This window comes from Rattus norvegicus, chromosome 20 (assembly GCF_021556685.1).
Source record: "Rattus norvegicus strain SHRSP/BbbUtx chromosome 20, alternate assembly SHRSP_T2T, whole genome shotgun sequence".
In the NCBI taxonomy this organism is placed as follows: Eukaryota; Metazoa; Chordata; class Mammalia; order Rodentia; family Muridae; genus Rattus; species Rattus norvegicus.
Window position 1 is genome coordinate 57148460 of NC_141553.1, and position 18228 is coordinate 57166687.

The following is an 18228-nucleotide window of genomic DNA, read 5'->3' on the forward strand; positions in this document are numbered from 1 at the left end:
CGCGAAAGGTTTTTCATACATCGCTGCTGCTGCCGCCGCTGCCACCGCCGCCACCACTACTACCCCAGTAAGAAACTTGACCATTATCCGGTCTTTCTGGAATCTTGGTGAAAGCCACAGGGTATCTGTACCTCCCATTGACAGTGTATCATTAGATGGATTCAGAACCCACCTAGAGTTAGGCCTCTAAGTGGCCACAGCCTTTCCGGATTATAACCCTGGTAGGTGGTTCCAGTTTTGAAACACCTACACAGTCTTAGTTCAGTTCTTTTCCTTTCCTCTTTCCAGGTGTCGCTCAGATGTGTAATTACTCCCCATACCCCCAGAAGGTTTCCCATTGTCCTAGGAGCACCCAGTGTCCTTACTGCCATTGGGAGGCGGGGGACAAGGAGGCGACAGATGTCTTTATTTTTCAATGAACACTCTTAAAGGCGAGCCAAGCATCAGGATGGCACACGACTCTTCAAAGAATTTATTTTCGCAGAGGAAAAAGGAGGAGCAGAGCGCACGGTTTCTGGTGCACTGCTGATTTCTAAGGCGGGTGAAGCCCGGTATGAAATCTGTGAGCTTTCATTGTCTTAAGGGAAACTTAGCCTTTTTTTCATTGCGATCTGTTTCCTCTGATGAGATGACTGAAAAAGAAGGCACTTAAAACAGGAGGGTCTCTAAACTACAGTAGAAACAGTACTTTGAGAACAGTTCGTTTGAGAACTGATGGGGAGCTGTACACCTTTCAAGTTCACTCAGTTATTCGGTGTCCTCTCTAGAAGGAATATTCGTGCTGGTCTTTTGTTTCTCGAAATAAAACCCGCAGAGTTGCCCAACAGTTTAGAAAATAACTCTGTGAGACGTCTATATATACATCAGTTGTTCCAACACTCTGGGTTTCTTCTATCACATTCTTCTTCTGACTACCCACTCTCTGGTTCCCATAGGAAACTGCCCAGCAGACCTTGAATCAGTCACAAACCCGAATCACTTCGAAAAAGTTGCCCTTTTTGGAATTAAAGGCAGATATTTATTTCATCTGGCAATGGATTTTGTCACAGTGGTGTCAGAGTAAAATAAAAGTCCAGCGTCGGTCTCCCTCACCCGGTCCTGCAGGCATGAGGCGCGCAACCCTAGGGAAATCCTGGCCACTGTCTTGGACGCTATTGCATCCATTCCTGGAGCCCCGGCGAGCCAGCCCCGGCAAGGCCGCACGCTGTGCGCAGACACCCGAGTCTAGGGAGCGCGAGTGTCACGCGGCACGCGGAAGACCTCAGGGTTTGGAGCGGCGGCGGCAGCAGGGCAGCGGCGACCCCGTGCCCGGGGCTCATTAGGAGCGGAGCTGCCAGGCGCACTGTAGGACCCGAGCCTCGAGCCCAGTCGCCTGGGGGGGAGGCGGGAGGTGCAGGAAGCATTCGCGTCACTCAGCTGGAGTGGCCAGTGAGCGCCGCGCCTTGGGTGCCTCTGGCCAATAGGAAGAGGGAAAATTTGTGAGTGGCATTTGAGAAGGGAGGGAGAAAGGGAACCTGGGAGCGAAGTTGAAGCTAAACCGGGTAAGCTATAAAGAAGTTACAGGGGGGCGCTTTGGGCTCCCAATTAGGAACAGTACGGGCTCCCAACTACTACGGAGGATTCGGACTCCGAAAACACCTCGCCTGTCCCCAACCTGTGTCCTCCTCCCGCTTCTACCTCCCCCTCCCCCACTCGTGTCCATGGGAAGGCGGCCCAGGCACAGTCTGCGGGCTGCGGGTGATAGGCAGGAGGCTGCCGCCGAGGCTCCGCCAGCGCGCAGGCTTGAGAGCAGTTAGGGGGCGGGAGCCGCAGCAGCCTCCGCGGCTCTCGAGGACTTAAGGTAGGTGAGGAGCCAAGAGCACCAGGTGATACCCACGAGGGGCTGTCGCGCGTGCCACCTGTTAACCCTGCGCTGCGCTGCCCTGCGTGCGACTGCGGGACTCCCCGGGGGTTTGATGCGTAAGCCGCTCTTCTCGAGGAACCCCTTAGACGTGAGCCCCGCGGGGGTGAGGCAGTCGGAGTCAGGGGCAGTGGAGGAATTCTGCACGGCGGAATCCCGCTTCCACGGCCGGAGAGCCTGGCTTGGCGCGCGCGGCCCGCCGACCTCTCTGCAGACTCGCGTTTAGCCGTCGGTGCTACCTCCCGGAGGCGGCGAGCGCAACCCCAGCCTGTCCCGGGGCCGACTTCTCCAAGTTTTAAATGCCCCGGGTTGCGACTTGCAGAGGATGGGTGCGAAGGCCCTTTGGGGCCGGTTTGCCGAATTGCAGTGGGTGTGAGTCTAGCCCCAGATCTCTTATTCCCTGGTGTTCTTGTCTTCGTAGTGATCCGAAAGAAGTTACCGGCGATTCCTGTTCTCTACAAACCGGCTCAGAACCAGAGGGGCTGAAAAGCAAACGTCGGGTGTTATTATGTCGATTTCCCAAGGACCGGGGTTCCCGCCGCGGATCAGATGAAAAGGTTGGCTCCTCCGGAGTCCTTCCAGCATTTTATGCGTAGAGTCCCAAAGGATTGCCCGGATTTGCTGTGAACCAGAGCTCTCTTTTATGCTTACACCTCACATTTTCAAGAAAGCATTTTGTTTGCCGTGTTGTCCTGTTCCTAGCATCATTCGGGTCTCCTCCGAGCAAATCACAGCCTCCTCGTTTAAAGTTATGTTTCTACCGAGTGTGATCTCTAATTGAAAGTTAACTTTTTGGTTTTGGATGAGTCTGTGGAGTTTACGTTGTAAGAAGAAAGGGAGCCTGAGACACGATGAAAGAGAAGTCTAAAAATGCTGCCCGGACGAGGAGGGAGAAAGAAAACAGTGAATTTTACGAACTGGCTAAATTACTGCCGTTACCCTCAGCCATCACCTCGCAACTGGACAAAGCCTCGATCATCAGACTCACGACCAGCTATCTCAAAATGAGAGTGGTCTTTCCGGAAGGTAAGCAGCTCTGCCTGGATTGAATTTCAAAAGAGTAAGCCTATCCCAGCAGCACAGAAATGTACGCGTGTTTGCCTTCGTGGGCTACGTTCTCTGAAAATGGAAATTTACGAACCTATTTGACCAGTCAGCGCCAAAGGGCTTCCCTGCCTTTCCTAGTCTTTCTCTTCTTCCCCATATTTCCCCTCCAGCCCATTCGATATGTTTTGTTGGGAAACAACCCAGTGGTGCTTTTTATCAACATTTGGCTCAGTTGACAGTAGTGCTAATCCCAACATGACTTTTCTTTTTATTCCTCTCGTCAGAGATGTATCCAGTAGAAAGCAGGAGTGCTGCCTGATTACTGATTTTTGCTAGGTATAGATTAGACGGATAAGCATGGTGCTAGGTAAGCTCAACAATAATTTATCAAAAGGGCCACAATTCTGCGAGGGCGGGCATGTGTGCAAACAGTATGCCTTGGCTTCACTAGATTCGTGGCTGTTTATAGTAAATGGGTTCTCGATTTTAAAGATGTCAGAGATTCCTAAACTGAAGCTTGGTGAGTTGTATTTCTGGCCTTGGCGTTATCTGTAAGATCATAAGCTTGTCTCAAAATAGTCAAGGTTTGAGGAAAGCAGAGCAGACAGAAATGAATCCTCAGTGGTGGATGACAAAGTCTCATAGGGCCTAGAAGTCAGAACGACAGCAGCGGATATGATTATAAATGGGAATTTCAGTTACCAAGACTCATTGTGAGAGCAGAGCAGCCTGAAATCATTTCTACATAGTAGGAAAAGTTAATACTCGCCCGGGAAGGAACGCTTTGATCCTCCATTTGCTCACCCCTACTCTCCCAAATAACAAACAGAATAGAAAAATATTTTGTTAGGGGAGGAAGTTTTAAGAATGTAAAAGAATGATTACTAGACAAACAAAACTTCTGGAGAAAGAAGTTTGTTTATTTTCACACTAGACAAATGACAGCTTCTTTTTGGCCCGTTGTTGGTTTTGGGTGTTTGGGGGTGTTATTTTTAACGAGGGGGGTTAGTTATTACTGGAAATGAAGTTTCTCTTCACTTGGTGTTTGTTTACAAGCTTGCGAAAGGGCTGCACACTTGTCGGCCACCACACAAACCTTCTAAACAGTTTGTTTCTATCCTCAAACCCATCAGTAGTTAGGTCCTTGAACATCTCTTTTCACTCTGAAATCCAGGGAGGAGAGAAATTACAGTTTGGAATATCTAAAAGTTTTTGGGTTTGTTGGGGTTTTTTTTTGTTTGTTTGTTTTTTGTTTTGTTTTTTTTTAAGAAGAAAGGAGAAAGGCTGTAAAAACTAAAAAAAAAAAAAAAATCATACTTCAGATCCAAACTGTACTGAGCTACACCATTATACTGCACTGCCTTCTGGTTAAAAAAGAGATCTCCCTGTCTTTTATACTGTCAGCGCCTACTTTATAAAAATAAAGCTATTTCGAACTCCGCTGCTGCGCTGTTCCTAACAGGATTATTAGCAGTGATTTGTCAGCTACTGCGGTCTCAGTGGGCTCCCTTTCTGCGTGATTTCTAGTGGGTCTCGTCAATTATCGGTGCCGAAGTCCCTCGCTGTTTGATCAGAAGCAGCATATGGTGCTGCTAGTGGGGCAGCGAATAGCCGCTGGAGAAGAATAGAGGGCTGGTTTCCCCAGCAGTCACTCAACAGAGAACCAACAGGCCAGAGGCCCTAGTCTGCTCAGTGCAGACCCGGGGTAGGCTCTGAAAGGATCCGGCTGAATATTTCTGTTTGTTTTATTTCTGCATTTTAAGAGGAGAAGCTTTCCTCTGAAGGCACTAACCCTGAAAAATTAAAAATCGCGTTATAAAGAAATAGAAGGACTCAAAGTAAATTCTCATTATGAGGTCCTCTTGACGGCTAGCTAGGCCATCTCCTTTGGCTCCTTTAACAGACAACTGTGCTTTCTACAGTCCTCTCTCACCGATCTCTGGCCCCTCCCACCCCTCCTCTCTTCTACGGATGAGTGTGAGTTTATGAGGGGCGGGGATGGACGATGTGTGAACTCTGGGCACATCATTTATTTCGCCAGCTTCTGTGGAGTTCATAACTCACCCGCAGCCTCCACTCGATGAGTTAGACAGGATCGTCAGAACAGCTGGCTCGTAAGAATGAGGTTTTAATTTCGAGATTGTTTGAGCTTCAGAAACACTAACTCGAAGTGTAGCTCTTTACTACATTAACGAAAACAACAACGGCAAACAATTACAAAACTCTGCGGTCTTCAAAGGAGCAAAATAGTGGCAAGCCGCAAAACCAGGCACTACCTGCAGGTGGTGCCAAATTTGGGTTTAGCCTTTACTTAGGGTTCAATCTAAACATGGGGGTGAACTGAACACTTTGCATCTCTGTAGTCTTTTTAGTGATGCTAAATAGAATTTGAAATTATTTTACGTGTCTTGAAGCTCTCCCAGCACATACCATCAATAAAGTTTTGTTTTAAGAATAAGCTTAGCTGTTTTATCATGGTAAATATCATTTTCACATTTAACGTGGAATTTATAAAGTATCTGATTTCAAATGGTTACATATTTGATGGCATAGTTATAAGTGTAACAATGTTGTAAAACTTGGTTTTTGTACATATCACACTTCAATTATACTACTGTGTAATGCCCAATAGTTATATGATAAGTGAACCAAAAAATTATTCCACACTCATCTAAAGGTGTGTGTGTGTGTGTATGTGTGTGTGTGTGTGTGTGTGTGTGTGTGAGTATAGAAAGTAAGTTGTTTCCTGTACATTTTTCCACCTTATCATTGTAGTAGCTGTTGTCTGGGCCCATGTTTTAGCATTAGTATGTTTTTTCAGAATAGGTAATACTGAGAGAAATGGGGGGAGGGGGGAAGGGAGGGGGAGGACATGAAGATGATGATACAGGCATTTGGAATAATCAAGCATTTAGTATAAAACTGGGTGTGGTACTGCACACCTGCAATCCTTGCTCTTAGAAATGGAGGCTCAAAGCAGAAGTAGATGTGGCGGTGTTGGTGGAGGAAGATGGGGAAGGAGAAGGAACAAGCACTGGATCAGCATTAGAGATTAATTTTTTTTTTTTTTTAGAAAAAGGAAAATCAAAGAAGAGCACTGTGGGATCATTGAAAATGCATATCTTCTGTTTAATCATATTCAATCTAAAAGTAGTCTTAGAACCTTGGAACGGAAAAAATGCAGAATGTAAAAGTGTACAAATCTTGGTTGTTACCAAAACCAGAAAGATGATATTAAGGTATTAAAAAAAACCAACAACATAACTTTATTTATATGCAAATCAGGACAATTCAACTTTCAAAGAAGTACATATTTTTACCCACTTCTGCTGTAGTTTTGGCCAATGGCATTTTGTCATGCAGAATAAGCTGGAAGATCAGATATGGCTTCAAATCTTCAACTGTTTTTAATCTTAGTAGTATCATTACTCTTCACTGTCAAAATGTCTAAGAAAAATAAAAACAACCACAAGAGTTGAAATCGGTAAACATTTATAAACAAAATTCCCAAGACCTACAACATTCATTTAAAACCTGAAATCCTTAATCATTAGTTTTAACTCAAAAAAGAAAAAGAAAAAAAAAAACCCAAAAAATAAAAAGAGCCCAGATTCCCACGTGGGTGTGTGATTTAAGGCTGTTTTTCTTGCTGCTCAAGGGAAATGATTGAGCATTGGGTTTCCATGTTTATTTTCTAACATAAGTTTTTCTCATTTAAAGCCTCCTTTAAACACAGTTTATGCTCAAATCTGGTTTTCTCTGCTTCCTTCCACTTTTGATGTCCGTTTTAAGTGGGTGCAGAATTAAACTGTGTGCAAGGCAGATTTATGACTAGAACGTGTAGATTCCATCAATGATTTTTTTTAAAAGAAAATGGATGTATCACAAATTAAAAATAAATAACAAACGGAACATCGTAAGCTCTGGTGGTATGCTTTCAAATGGGGCACAATCATCCATCTAAGATTAAAACCTAAACATATAAGGGTAGATCTTATTTTTAGGGAGGTTGTTTTTTTTTTTTTTTCATTTCAGGGGGCGGGGCTAATGGGCGAATCTTGGTATCTTTGAATTTTTGCAATCAGATGTAAGTCCCGAACGCAAACTCCTGGATTCTTGCGGTATTCCCTTGTCAGCTTAGGTATTTCTCAAGAGAAAGAGACGGACAGTAACAACAGTATTTAGTATAGAGTATTTAGGTGGGACACTTTGCCAGTATCTTGGACCGTCAGTTGTTTAGGATCAGCCCGGTTACTCCGAAGGTGCCAACAGAATGGGTAGAATGGGGTAAAGTTTTTTCACAGGTTTGACACGCTGGCAGGTTTGACACCCTGATGATTCTGTTCAGACTCCGGCTCGCTTTTTATCTGCGACCTTGCCACACTTTTTTCCACCGGAGAAAGCTCCTCTCAACCCAGTAGGTACAAGTGATATGTCGGGCGCTCCTTTTGTATCATCTCTTCTTGAAGTCTGGACAGTTTCCAAACTGACCGGGTCTTAAGTTCTCAGAGAATTGGCGACGTCTCAACCCCTACCTAAAGGTCAGACTTGCTAGATACCAGAGTGTGACATATTCTTTGTGCTGCACAAAGCACTACCATCCTTTAGAGAAGTTATGCGCGTAAAAGCAGACCAGTCTTTCCCTTACTCCTGGGAGGGCGGGATCCGTAGATGGCCAGGTGAGGGGCTGCCTCGCTTTGGAGGCTAGGGTCTTCTACGGAGGTGGCAAGCCAGGGAATTTCTGAAGACTAAACTCCATTGCGACGACACCTTCAGCTTCCATGCAGGACAGCTGTCCCCGGTTTTAGGTTAAACCTGAGGAAATCCCAATTTCTTGTTCTGTTGGGTAATGCGCAGCGGGTGTAGGGTGTGTTATAAAGCCCGGTTGGCAGCTACGTTCCCCAACCAGAAGCGCGGGCACTGGGGTGGGATAAAGCTGGAGAAACTAGTGACCCGCGGCCTTCAGCTGCGAATGACACACACAAACACTAGAAGATTCCTGGTACAGCCATCGCTGCTCTGGCCCAGGAGAGGAGCGCAGGCAAGGGCACACACTCCGTCCATGCAGCGGTGCAGAGGTCCATGCGGACGTTGCGGAGGTGGATCGCCTGAGCCTTTGAGAGCCCTGTCTCAAGCAGTGACCTGGGACAGTTACTAGCGCGCTAGCGGAGACACTGATGCGCCTCGTTGTTGGACAAAGTGCTCTGCCCAGGAACTACACCGAGAGTTGGTCCGAGGCAAAGCACCCATTCCCTGTCCCTCTCTTCCCCAGAGAGCTCCTGTTGACCCGCGACAAACCAGTACCCAGAGGGTGCTTGATGTCACAGCCCCAGGAATGCCAGGGCAGGACTTTCAGCCCTTTGCACACACACGTGGTATTTGGGGTTTGGGGTTTTCTTCTTCACTCACTCTGCCTAAGTAGCAACCACTAGCCTCTGGGGACCTGAAGTTAGAAGGATGTGGAGGACTTGTATCACCTCTGTCCCCGGTTGTAGACGGGTCACAGAAGACCTTCCTATTGCCTCAGAGACATGCTAGGCATTGTGGGGAGGACACATTTTTATGGAGAAAATGCTAATAAGGGAGAAAGGAAAAAAAAGGGAGCCACTAAACAAGCTCTTCTCTTTCCGGACAGCAAAGGAGGCGGTGATGCCTGGCCTGTAATCTGTATTTTGTCAAGGGCATGAAATTCATTCGAAGAAAAAGCGCGATCAATTTATTTTTGCTGCCTGCAATAACACAGCTGGATGATGCTTTGAGCGCGCGCTAGACTGGGGCTCATCATTCATTCACCAAGAACGGGCCTAAATGGTGCCTGTGGGATTAGGTCAATTTTAGTGGATCTACTTCGCCTCATTTGGTTACTAATTGGTTTCTTGTTTTATAAATCGAAATCTCATTTTCAGGAAATTACAAAACCCGCGCAGTCAGTCCATTGAGGTAATCCTTGGGTCAGGGGGTATTTAAATGGAAATGGCTCAACCGTGCACCAAGGGTAAAGCAACAGTGAAACTTGCTTGGGTTCTCACATGAAATGTGAGCTAGCCCTTTCGATTCATAATAAATACACCCCTTCTAATACTACTTATGTAAATACGATAAACCAGATTTTAAGGAAAGTGAGGGGCCTGAGAGAAGCAAAATTTATCTGCCGAGGTTAATGTGGCATATCTTGGAAATCTTCCAAAATAGATTATGTTTTCCTTTGTCTTCAGCCACTTTAGCTGGGGAAAATCCTTTTGTCTGAAACCTGATTTAGTTCTCGCCTCCCTCACAGAGAGCCTTTTCTCCTCTGCAAAACCCTGTTCCCTCTGCCTCACCGAGTTACAAGGGAATCTTTAGATCCTGTTCTCACTGTAATCCCGCCGCAAAAGGAGCTGGTTCCTCCTCATTTTAAACAGACAATCAAAGGATTTGCGAATTTTCTGCGGTAGGTCAAGTGCAGAAACGAAATCTCGGCTACCCCCTTGCCAACTGAAGCTGGGTGCTGGGGAGCTTCACGGAAGGAAAGAGGGGAGAGGGTCCGCGGCAGCACTTTAAGACTTTGGGAAATGGGAACCTTAATCTGGTTTGGGGAGGTGTCCTCTACACTTTGGACAGTGAGCTCTTCCCTTGGTGAAATCCATCGGTAGAGCGGGGCAGTCAGTTCTTCATAAAACATTAACCCAGACTCAACCTTGTGACAAGTTTCCTCTGCCTACAAAAGGGAACGCAGCCTCTGTGAAAACAAGTTTCCTCCCAGGTGTGAGGGGGGCGCAGAGCGGGGAGAGAGACTCCCCTGTTAGCTCGCACCCGCTCCCGCACCCGCTCGGGCTGCTTATTAACCTGTGGGCAAGTCTTGTTTTCCCTTGTAGGCTCATGCTAATGAGGGCACAACCCCACAAAGCAAAACAGGCGTCTAGAGTTCTTAGGCAGGATCTTTTTACACGCCCCAGCCAACCTCCAACCCTGCGACCCCACCCGGTGATTTGGAGGCGGCTTCAGAGGACCCTCAAATTTTTCTATTAAAGACGTTTGTTTGCCTAAAACGCAGGTTTCGCTTGTTTGAGGGACTACAAGGACTAGTCCCAGACAATCGTGGTCTCAGATCTCTAGAGGACCAGCGGGAGCGTCCTGCCCTCTGATCCCAAGAAGCTTCTGGTTTTCTGGGCTCTGCGGGGCCCAAGGTCGACGTCAACCTAGTACTCCGCACTCTCAGCAAGGTCCTTTTTCTTTTTCTTAGTGTGGTCAATTCCAGCTACTTCTTCTGGATTGGAGACGAAATTCAGGAGGATGAGTTGGGAGGAGAGAAAGGGAGGTGGCAACATGAAGGGGTTGCGCGTATAGGTGGGCGAGACCCGACCCGTCAGTACTTACTAGCTCACCGGGATAACTGGGGCCAGAATCAAGGAGTCACTCGGGGAGGGGAGCTGGGCTGCTGGGGCGTCCAGAAGGATCACGCGGCGCTATGGAGGGAGGGGCAGTCGTAGGAGTGGAGCCGCAGTATTTGCAGAGCAGTGCGGAAATCGTTAGATTTATTTAGGTGTGCAAACACCCAGAAAGACCCCATTTGAGCCTAAGGGGCGATAACTGTTACTCGTTGTCAGGGTTTTTAATTACTTGCTTAGGAAACAGGTCCTAGCTAACACCTTAAAAAAAAAAAAAACTAACCGAATAATGTTTTATTGTGAAAACCCCCTTTTCCACATTACAAATCCGGCATGATTGTCATGGTGTATGTTTTAGAGTATTGGTTCCTAACGGAATAGATCACTTTTAAAAACATCTAAGTCTTGTTTGTGATGTAAAAACGTAAGATTTAACTAGTGAAGTAATTTTATCAGCAACAGTTAAAAGATAGCAACAAATACTTTAACCTGCCTTTACATTTCTTTTGGGTCATTTTTACTTCTTTCTTAATACGGGTAGACCATATTATATATGACTATATAAGAAGCCTTATATAACTATTTCTTTTTTTTTTTTTTTTTTTTTTGGTTCATTTTTTCGGAGCTGGGGACCGAACCCAGGGCCTTGCGCTTCCTAGGTAAGCGCTCTACCACTGAGCTAAATCCCCAGCCCCCTATATAACTATTTCTTAAAGCATATTAGGAAAGGTTTGTGCAAAAGGCTTGAAAGGTTAACGTGCTAAGACAAAGGGGAAGGATGGCTTGGCTTTGTTGACAGACGGTACTAGAGCGGTAGAAAAACCAATTCTACAGATTCAGAATAGAGCGAAAATAGCCAGGAAAGTCCTTGGTGTTCTTTTGGGAGGGAGATAAGGGTATGGGGTAAGGCCTGAACTCCTAGGGAAACGGAGAGGATTGCCTAGGGATTCTGTTGCAAGAGAAGCAGGAAGTTAACCACGAACAGGTTTCTCCAAGCATATTCAGGTCAAGCTGAGGGGAACCGACGTCTAGAAAGCCCCACAGCCAATCAGAAAGACTGCCAGAGGCTGAACCTAATGCGACCAGTGGCCTCTTTTTTTTTTTGGGGGGGGGGTGGTGGTGACAACACACTTTGCGTGGACAAAGGGTGAGCAATCTCTCCGTCTGCTTAAAAGGACGTGGTTGAAGTCTTGGGACCAAAGATAACCCCCTCCAGAGCTAAACGGAACAAGAACCCACTCTAAGACAGCGCTGGGACTGTCCAGGGCCGGAGCCACTAGAACTTCTGCTGGGCAAGTGCTGCCAGCTGACCCAGTTCCCCATCCCCGCAGATCGGATCCAGAAGTGGGTGGTGGTGGTGGTAACCCATGCTGCTCCGGCTCCCAGGGCGAGACAATCCGCTCTGTAGCACCCCGACTGCCTACAAGGCCCAGGTTCTCTGGCTAACATTTGTGTGTCTCCACAGGGCTTGGCGAGGCGTGGGGTCACACCAGTCGAACCAGCCCTCTGGATAACGTTGGTCGCGAACTCGGCTCTCATCTACTCCAGGTACAGACGCAAGACTCCTGGCCGACCCGGCACTATCCGGGCTTTTGTTTTTCAGAGTAAAAGAAAAAGCAGCAGAGGGGGTATCCCAATAGCTCTCCTTAAATCTAGCTGGATGAGGCACTGGTGCCTGCTTAACGAGGTTGAAAGCAAGGCAAGGAGATAACCAAGACTTTTTTGAGTTTGCAAATCAGTCTGGTAAGGTCCCAGCGGGGCTCTGTCCAGAGAAGGGGGTTCCGTTTGTCGCTTTTCGGCTAAGAAAACTGAAATGCCCTGCTCCAGGCCTGGGAGGCAGGGCTCTGGAAGCATCTGAAATGAAGAATTTGCAAAGGAAATAACCGGAATCTGCAGTAAATGCCCTCAGTGCTTTAAGCCGGCACATTCCAGATCCAGCTGCGTCTGCAACTCATTTTGTCTCTTCCCAGTAGTTCCCAGGCTTCCTCCCTTTGCCAGCGCTCCTCACTTTAGGCTGGTCCAAGCTCTGTGCAAATTCAACACACACACACACACACACACACACACACACACACGCACGCACGCACACACGTGCGTGCAATGAGTTTATACAATATGAGATGACCATTACTTTGTTATTTGTAGTACACAGGGGTTTTAACTGTCCATTGGCCGCTTAAGTCCCAGAAAAAGTATTTTAAATAATAACTCCCAGTGGCAGTTTCAGGTGTGACACTTGTCTTCCACCCTACATCCTCTATTATTTTCAGGTCCACTGGGGTCTTCTAGAGTGGTAGCCTGGAACTATGAAGTCTAGGGGAACCAGCCAGCAGTAAGCCAGTGGCTGGGTCTTTCACTTCCCATTGCTACTTTCCCTCTGTCTCCTAGACACCAAATAGATTTCAGTTTTAATGAACAAAGAGAGAACTTGGGTGGATATTTCCCCACTGATATGGCCTCCATTTTGAATTTATCTAGAAAAGCCCCTGGCTCTCTTCACAGAAACGTCTTACCTCAGAATAGGTACCTGGGTCTCCAATGCCATCTCTCCTTGTTCCTATTTTCCCCCTAGCCATACGCAGGGAAACAGCTTTTGATGTTTGTCCTGGGTGGGACAATTCCTATGTTATATTTTCTTTGCCTTTCCTCACTGAGCTTCCAGTAGTTCTTCCTTACAGCTCTGAAGTTCAGGGGTTCTTCACTCCCCTCCTCCTTGGCATCACTTCCCTACAGTCTGCTTTTCCCTACTGGGCTTCTCACAGGTTCCACACATCAAGGTTTCACCTGGTTTTGTTCACCCAACAGACACTGGAAGATCAACTTGTGTGCCACACAAAAAGCCCTGCCCTCCTGATAATTACATTCTTAGATGTGTCCTTTTTAGTGGTGCTGTGGAGTTTCTGGTGGTGTAGACGTTACAGAGAAAGACAAGTTAGGGAAAGAGGGGGGCTCCTTTCAAAATTGGAATGGACCAAAGTAGAGAATGCTCAGCAGCACAAGTGTCTTTTGGGTAAAGACCAGAAGGAGGTGACACTGATGTCAACTGTCTAGATGGCCCCATGTTTCTACAATAACATAACTTCCTCAATTTATCTTTTCTCCTTCCTTGTCTCTTTTCGAAACACTTTATGCCACTGGCTGTGATGTGATTTGAATAAAGTCCCAACTCTGTTTCTTCTCTCAGCGTCTGGAAGGATCTAAATTAGCACATCACCTGTACTGTTTAGCCCCTATGATCCTAGCTGGTCTCTAGACCACATCTTGACCAACTTTTGTTTCCTACTGCCAACTAGACACATTTATGACAAGAATGTCTTCTCTCCCTTTCCTGACTTCTAGTTGCACAACATCTGGATTTTCAATTGGAGAGATGAGAGGGATTCACATCAAAATCTCAATTTCTCAAAGCTTTTAGCCTTGGTAAATGGCGCTCTCTTCTGCTTAGTATCTTTACTGAAACCAGGAAGTCAACCTTACTTTCTCTGTCTGCCACAAAATTAGCATAAAATTTCCACTCAACATCATCATTAAATTAGACTCTTCCCTTTCTTAGATCTGATTTTAGTGTGTGCTACATGGACTCCTCACCCTGACTCCTGTCAGCCATTCTGCTAGGAAGGGGAAACATAAAAATATCTATTATTCTCTTGGTTAGAACGTCTGTTGCAATCACAATGTCTTCAGGAACAATTGCAGGGTCCCACTGACATTTCAAACTCTAAAACTCAACTGAGTATGGACTTATGTAGCCCTATCTCAGACCAGTTTCACCCCTTCTTAACATGTCACATCAACCCACCCCTCCGTCATTGTATCATGGCATCATGTCTTCTGCTTGAGGTGCCCTTCTCTTCAGACCCTCTTCAAGGGTCTGCTGGAACTCCAAAGTTTTCTGAGACCTCTGTCATGCTTAGTTTCTGGCTGTCTTGCCTGTTTAGCACCATCTACTAATTAATTGTGTGGTCAACACATTAATTTATGTTCCCTGAGAGCAGTCTGAGTTCTCCTAGGTCTCTGTTGCCTTCTTCACGGAGATGAGGGGGCAGGGACAGTCTAGGAAGTTTCTTTATAAAGAGCCTGCCGGCTTGATGCATCTGTGTAAACATATACAAACGCACACACTGTAACACTCCTTTACAGACTGGCTGCTCAGAAAAGCCTCTCATCTCCTAAATCCCCCCTCTTCTGACTTTGTCCAGAGTCTTCACCAGCTTGCTTCTGTCTATAACTTCAAATTGCCAGTCCTCCCTTGTCAACCGGTGTTTGTGGCCCTGGATCTCTTCTGTGCTGACCTCTGCCACTATGGAACGCTTCAACACTGACACAGGTTCTTATAGAAACTGCTGTCCTCAGGGCTGAACCTGTTTGCTGTTGAAGGCTGAGCTTCCTAGTCCCCTCCCCAGAGCTTTCGTGTGCATCTGCCACAGATTTCTTTTTCCATTTCGGGGTGTTAGCCTTGTCCATAGGCTCACTCTGAACTGTCAGTGTGCTGGATGCTCAAAGACCTGGGAGGTTCAAAAGAGGAGATTGTTCTCCTCCCTGTTTCTGGACCTCACCTCTCTGTACTGACTGTTCTCCTCCCTTCATTTCTTCAGATCTCTCACTCTGTTTCTGCCTCCCCAGACTCTGGATGGCTTCATCTTTGTGGTGGCCCCAGATGGGAAGATCATGTACATCTCAGAGACAGCTTCAGTTCACCTGGGCCTTTCTCAGGTAGGTGAGTGGTTCCCCAGTCTGGCCAGCACTGCTCACAGCTGGAATTGTGGGGGAGGGGGGCTTCCCCAACCATTTTATATCTGCATTTGGGCACTGAAAACAGACAGACAGGATGACTCAATAGCTCCACTCCCAGACTACCTCATCAGTTAGCATCTATCACAGGCTCAAACAATCACAACGTTTTGGTATTCTTACCATAAGCCAGACATGGCAGGAATTTGCATACTTACATTGTTTTACCACACCTTACAAGGGATGGGACTGTAATGACCTTTGTTCTCATCAATGCTGATACTTATGATTATTTTCCAGATAAGGAAGCTAAGTGACAGATAAGGTGCACCAGGTAGCAAATAACAAGAGCCCATTCCTCCTTCATGGTCCCACTGACCCCTTGCTCCAACTTTCCAGCTTCTTTTAGGGGTGTTTGCACCACTACAGAGATAGTGACATTCTCCTCTTTACAGGTAGAACTGACTGGGAACAGCATCTATGAATATATCCACCCGGCTGATCATGATGAGATGACAGCAGTGCTCACAGCCCATCAACCCTACCACTCTCACTTTGTACAGGGTAAGGCGGACAGGCCTTAAGCTTCCGCTCATGCCAGTCAACTTGGGGCTTTTCCCTGATTTAGCTTTCTCACTGGGACTGGTGCTTGAGGGCTGCCCCTCTCTCCTCCTGAGCCTTCCTCTTCTTTCTCACAGAGTACGAGATCGAACGCTCCTTCTTTCTAAGGATGAAGTGTGTTTTGGCCAAGCGGAATGCTGGCCTCACCTGCGGTGGCTACAAGGTGTGTGGCACAGATTGGAGGTGCAGTCCGAGGGTGGCCAGGCAGGGCGAGGTTTCTGGGGCAGGAAGGGTTGGTTTCTGGCCCAGGGACCAAAATTGTGTGTCCAAGACTTCCTACCGAGGAGGCCCTTAAAACTTCACTATAGTCTTTAAGCTTTGTGGGAACCTGGGGGACACTTAAGACTAAGTCTCTACAGGGCCAGGAAAGTTTTTGAACCCCTCAGCTATTGGGCTTCCATGGAAGGAAGTTAAGGACCAAAGCCTTAGCTGTAGGGTGGGGGGGTTCTCTAGTTGAATGCCAGCATCGTTGGAGAGCAGGATCCCACTGTGGTTCACCTGTGGTAGTTTGGTGGGAACCATGCATCTCTGTCTTTATTTTCTTTCTTTACAAGACTTCATCATGGCTGTGCAGCCACTTTTTGGGGGGGGTGGGGGCCGGGGGCGGGGAGGGAGCACCTAAGCTTTTGTGGCCAAGTGGAATCTTACCGCTTGCATTTTGACTCCCAGCTTCAGTTAGGGAGCTCTTCCCGATCTCTTGCCCCTCCCCCTCCAACACAGGTCATTCACTGTAGCGGCTACCTGAAGATCCGCCAGTACAGCCTGGATATGTCTCCCTTTGATGGGTGCTACCAAAATGTGGGTTTGGTGGCTGTGGGTCACTCCCTGCCTCCGAGCGCTGTGACAGAGATCAAACTACACAGCAACATGTTCATGTTCCGAGCCAGTCTGGACATGAAACTCATTTTCCTGGACTCCAGGTGAGTAGGCAGCCGAGGAGGAGACTGAACAACGGCAGCACTAAACAACTGTAGCATTCACAGAGGGAGAGCCGTCCTGGATCTTGGTAGCCGATTTTGCGGGTGGGGCATCTAACAAGGTTTGGAGAAATTGGAGCAAGAACCCATGTAAAGGGTGGTGGGAAGTCCTGCATTCATCCCTAGGGTGTTTTCTCCCCTCCAGGGTAGCAGAGCTGACTGGGTATGAACCTCAGGACTTGATTGAGAAGACCCTGTACCATCACGTGCACGGCTGTGACACCTTCCACCTACGCTGTGCACACCATTTACGTAAGTACCCACACTACTCTCCAAAGAGCGGCATGGGGCTGAAGTCCAAGCAGATTGCTGACAGTTCTCCCTAGAGGGGTAGAGTGGTAGCAGTAAAGAGACTCCGAAAAGGACTACTATGTCCCTGTCTGGTGATTCTGACTTAATGGAACTGCTAATACGAACGCAGATGGGGCGAGGGGTGTGGTCCCCTAGTGGGATTTTATTCTTCACCTGCAAACATCACTAAAGATGAGAACTGTTTAAACAACCCAGGCTAAGTTTCTCATGCGCATTAACTCACCTGGCTTTTATCTCCCTGGACGAGGGTTGAGGGCTGGGAAAGTCAGGAAAAGCCAGTCTGTGAAAACCCTTAACTTTTAGTGTTTTCCCTGTTGCTGGTGTGGAAGATAGGAGCTCCAGGGAGGGACCATACCAGCAATTAGCATATAATAGGTATCTGTGCTGCTCCGGACTCAACGCGGTTTAACCAGTCAATCGACTGGGATTTTGTCCCCTAATCTCTCCCGCCTGCACTGGCGCAGTTACTGCAGCACAGACCCGGTTTGCACTCAAACCACCCTGAGATGTGTCCGGACAGGTCAAGTTCATCATCCTCTGCCTCTGTCTTCCAGTGTTGGTGAAGGGTCAGGTGACCACCAAGTACTACAGGTTCTTGGCAAAACACGGCGGCTGGGTCTGGGTGCAGAGTTACGCCACCATCGTACACAACAGCCGCTCCTCCAGGCCGCACTGCATCGTCAGCGTTAACTACGTCCTCACGTGAGTGCCCTAAGCGTCCTAAGTCCCTGGCTGGGACTACCCTCTCTCACAGACAGCGTGTATTTTTGTGTGCACGTGCAGGCTATGGTTTGTTGCTGGTTGTTCTGCACAGCCGCAGGTCAAAGACTTTGAAGTCCCCCCTTCGTTGTTTTCTAAGAAAAGATTTAGGAGCGCCCCCCCCCCACCCCCAATACTGTCCGTATTTGCTTTCTTTTCTTTTTTTCTCTCTTAACCTTTTCAAGCGAACCCTGTATTAAACAAAATTTAATGCGACAGAAAGAAAAGAGAGGGAGAGAGGAAAGGATCCGACGTACGGAGCCATTTACTGTTAACAAACTGGACATCTGTTTCACTTTTTCAGATCTGGGGTTTGAAGTGCTTAATTTTAAACAGAGTCTCCAATCAAAGTTAGAATTCCGAGAGAGTATTTTTCCCCTTGAACCACAAAGGGGGCCTGACTGACCAAGACAGTATAACTTTAACTTCTAGAAAGCAAAGGCTACAGGTTAAGCTACAAGAATTTGTGAGTGCATCCTCACTGGATCTGCGGGGCGTGACATTCAGGGCAGCT

The 18228-nt window shown here is 47.3% G+C and overlaps 1 protein-coding gene across 3 annotated transcripts in view; it reads left to right on the plus strand.

Annotated features, from left to right (window-relative positions):
• Window positions 1-1487: 1487 nt before the first annotated feature.
• The window catches only part of Sim1 (SIM bHLH transcription factor 1), an 84081-nt gene continuing 67340 nt past the window's right edge, over window positions 1488-18228 (plus strand). The window contains exons 1-9 of one of the 3 annotated variants that reach the window (XM_087597573.1): window positions 1488-1541; window positions 2322-2926; window positions 11780-11862; window positions 14938-15027; window positions 15501-15609; window positions 15744-15829; window positions 16387-16586; window positions 16789-16895; window positions 17510-17657. In XM_087597573.1, coding sequence (XP_087453699.1) covers window positions 2752-2926; window positions 11780-11862; window positions 14938-15027; window positions 15501-15609; window positions 15744-15829; window positions 16387-16586; window positions 16789-16895; window positions 17510-17657 — 998 coding nt within the window. In that variant the 5' untranslated portion in view covers window positions 1488-1541; window positions 2322-2751. 3 annotated transcript variants of the gene reach the window in all.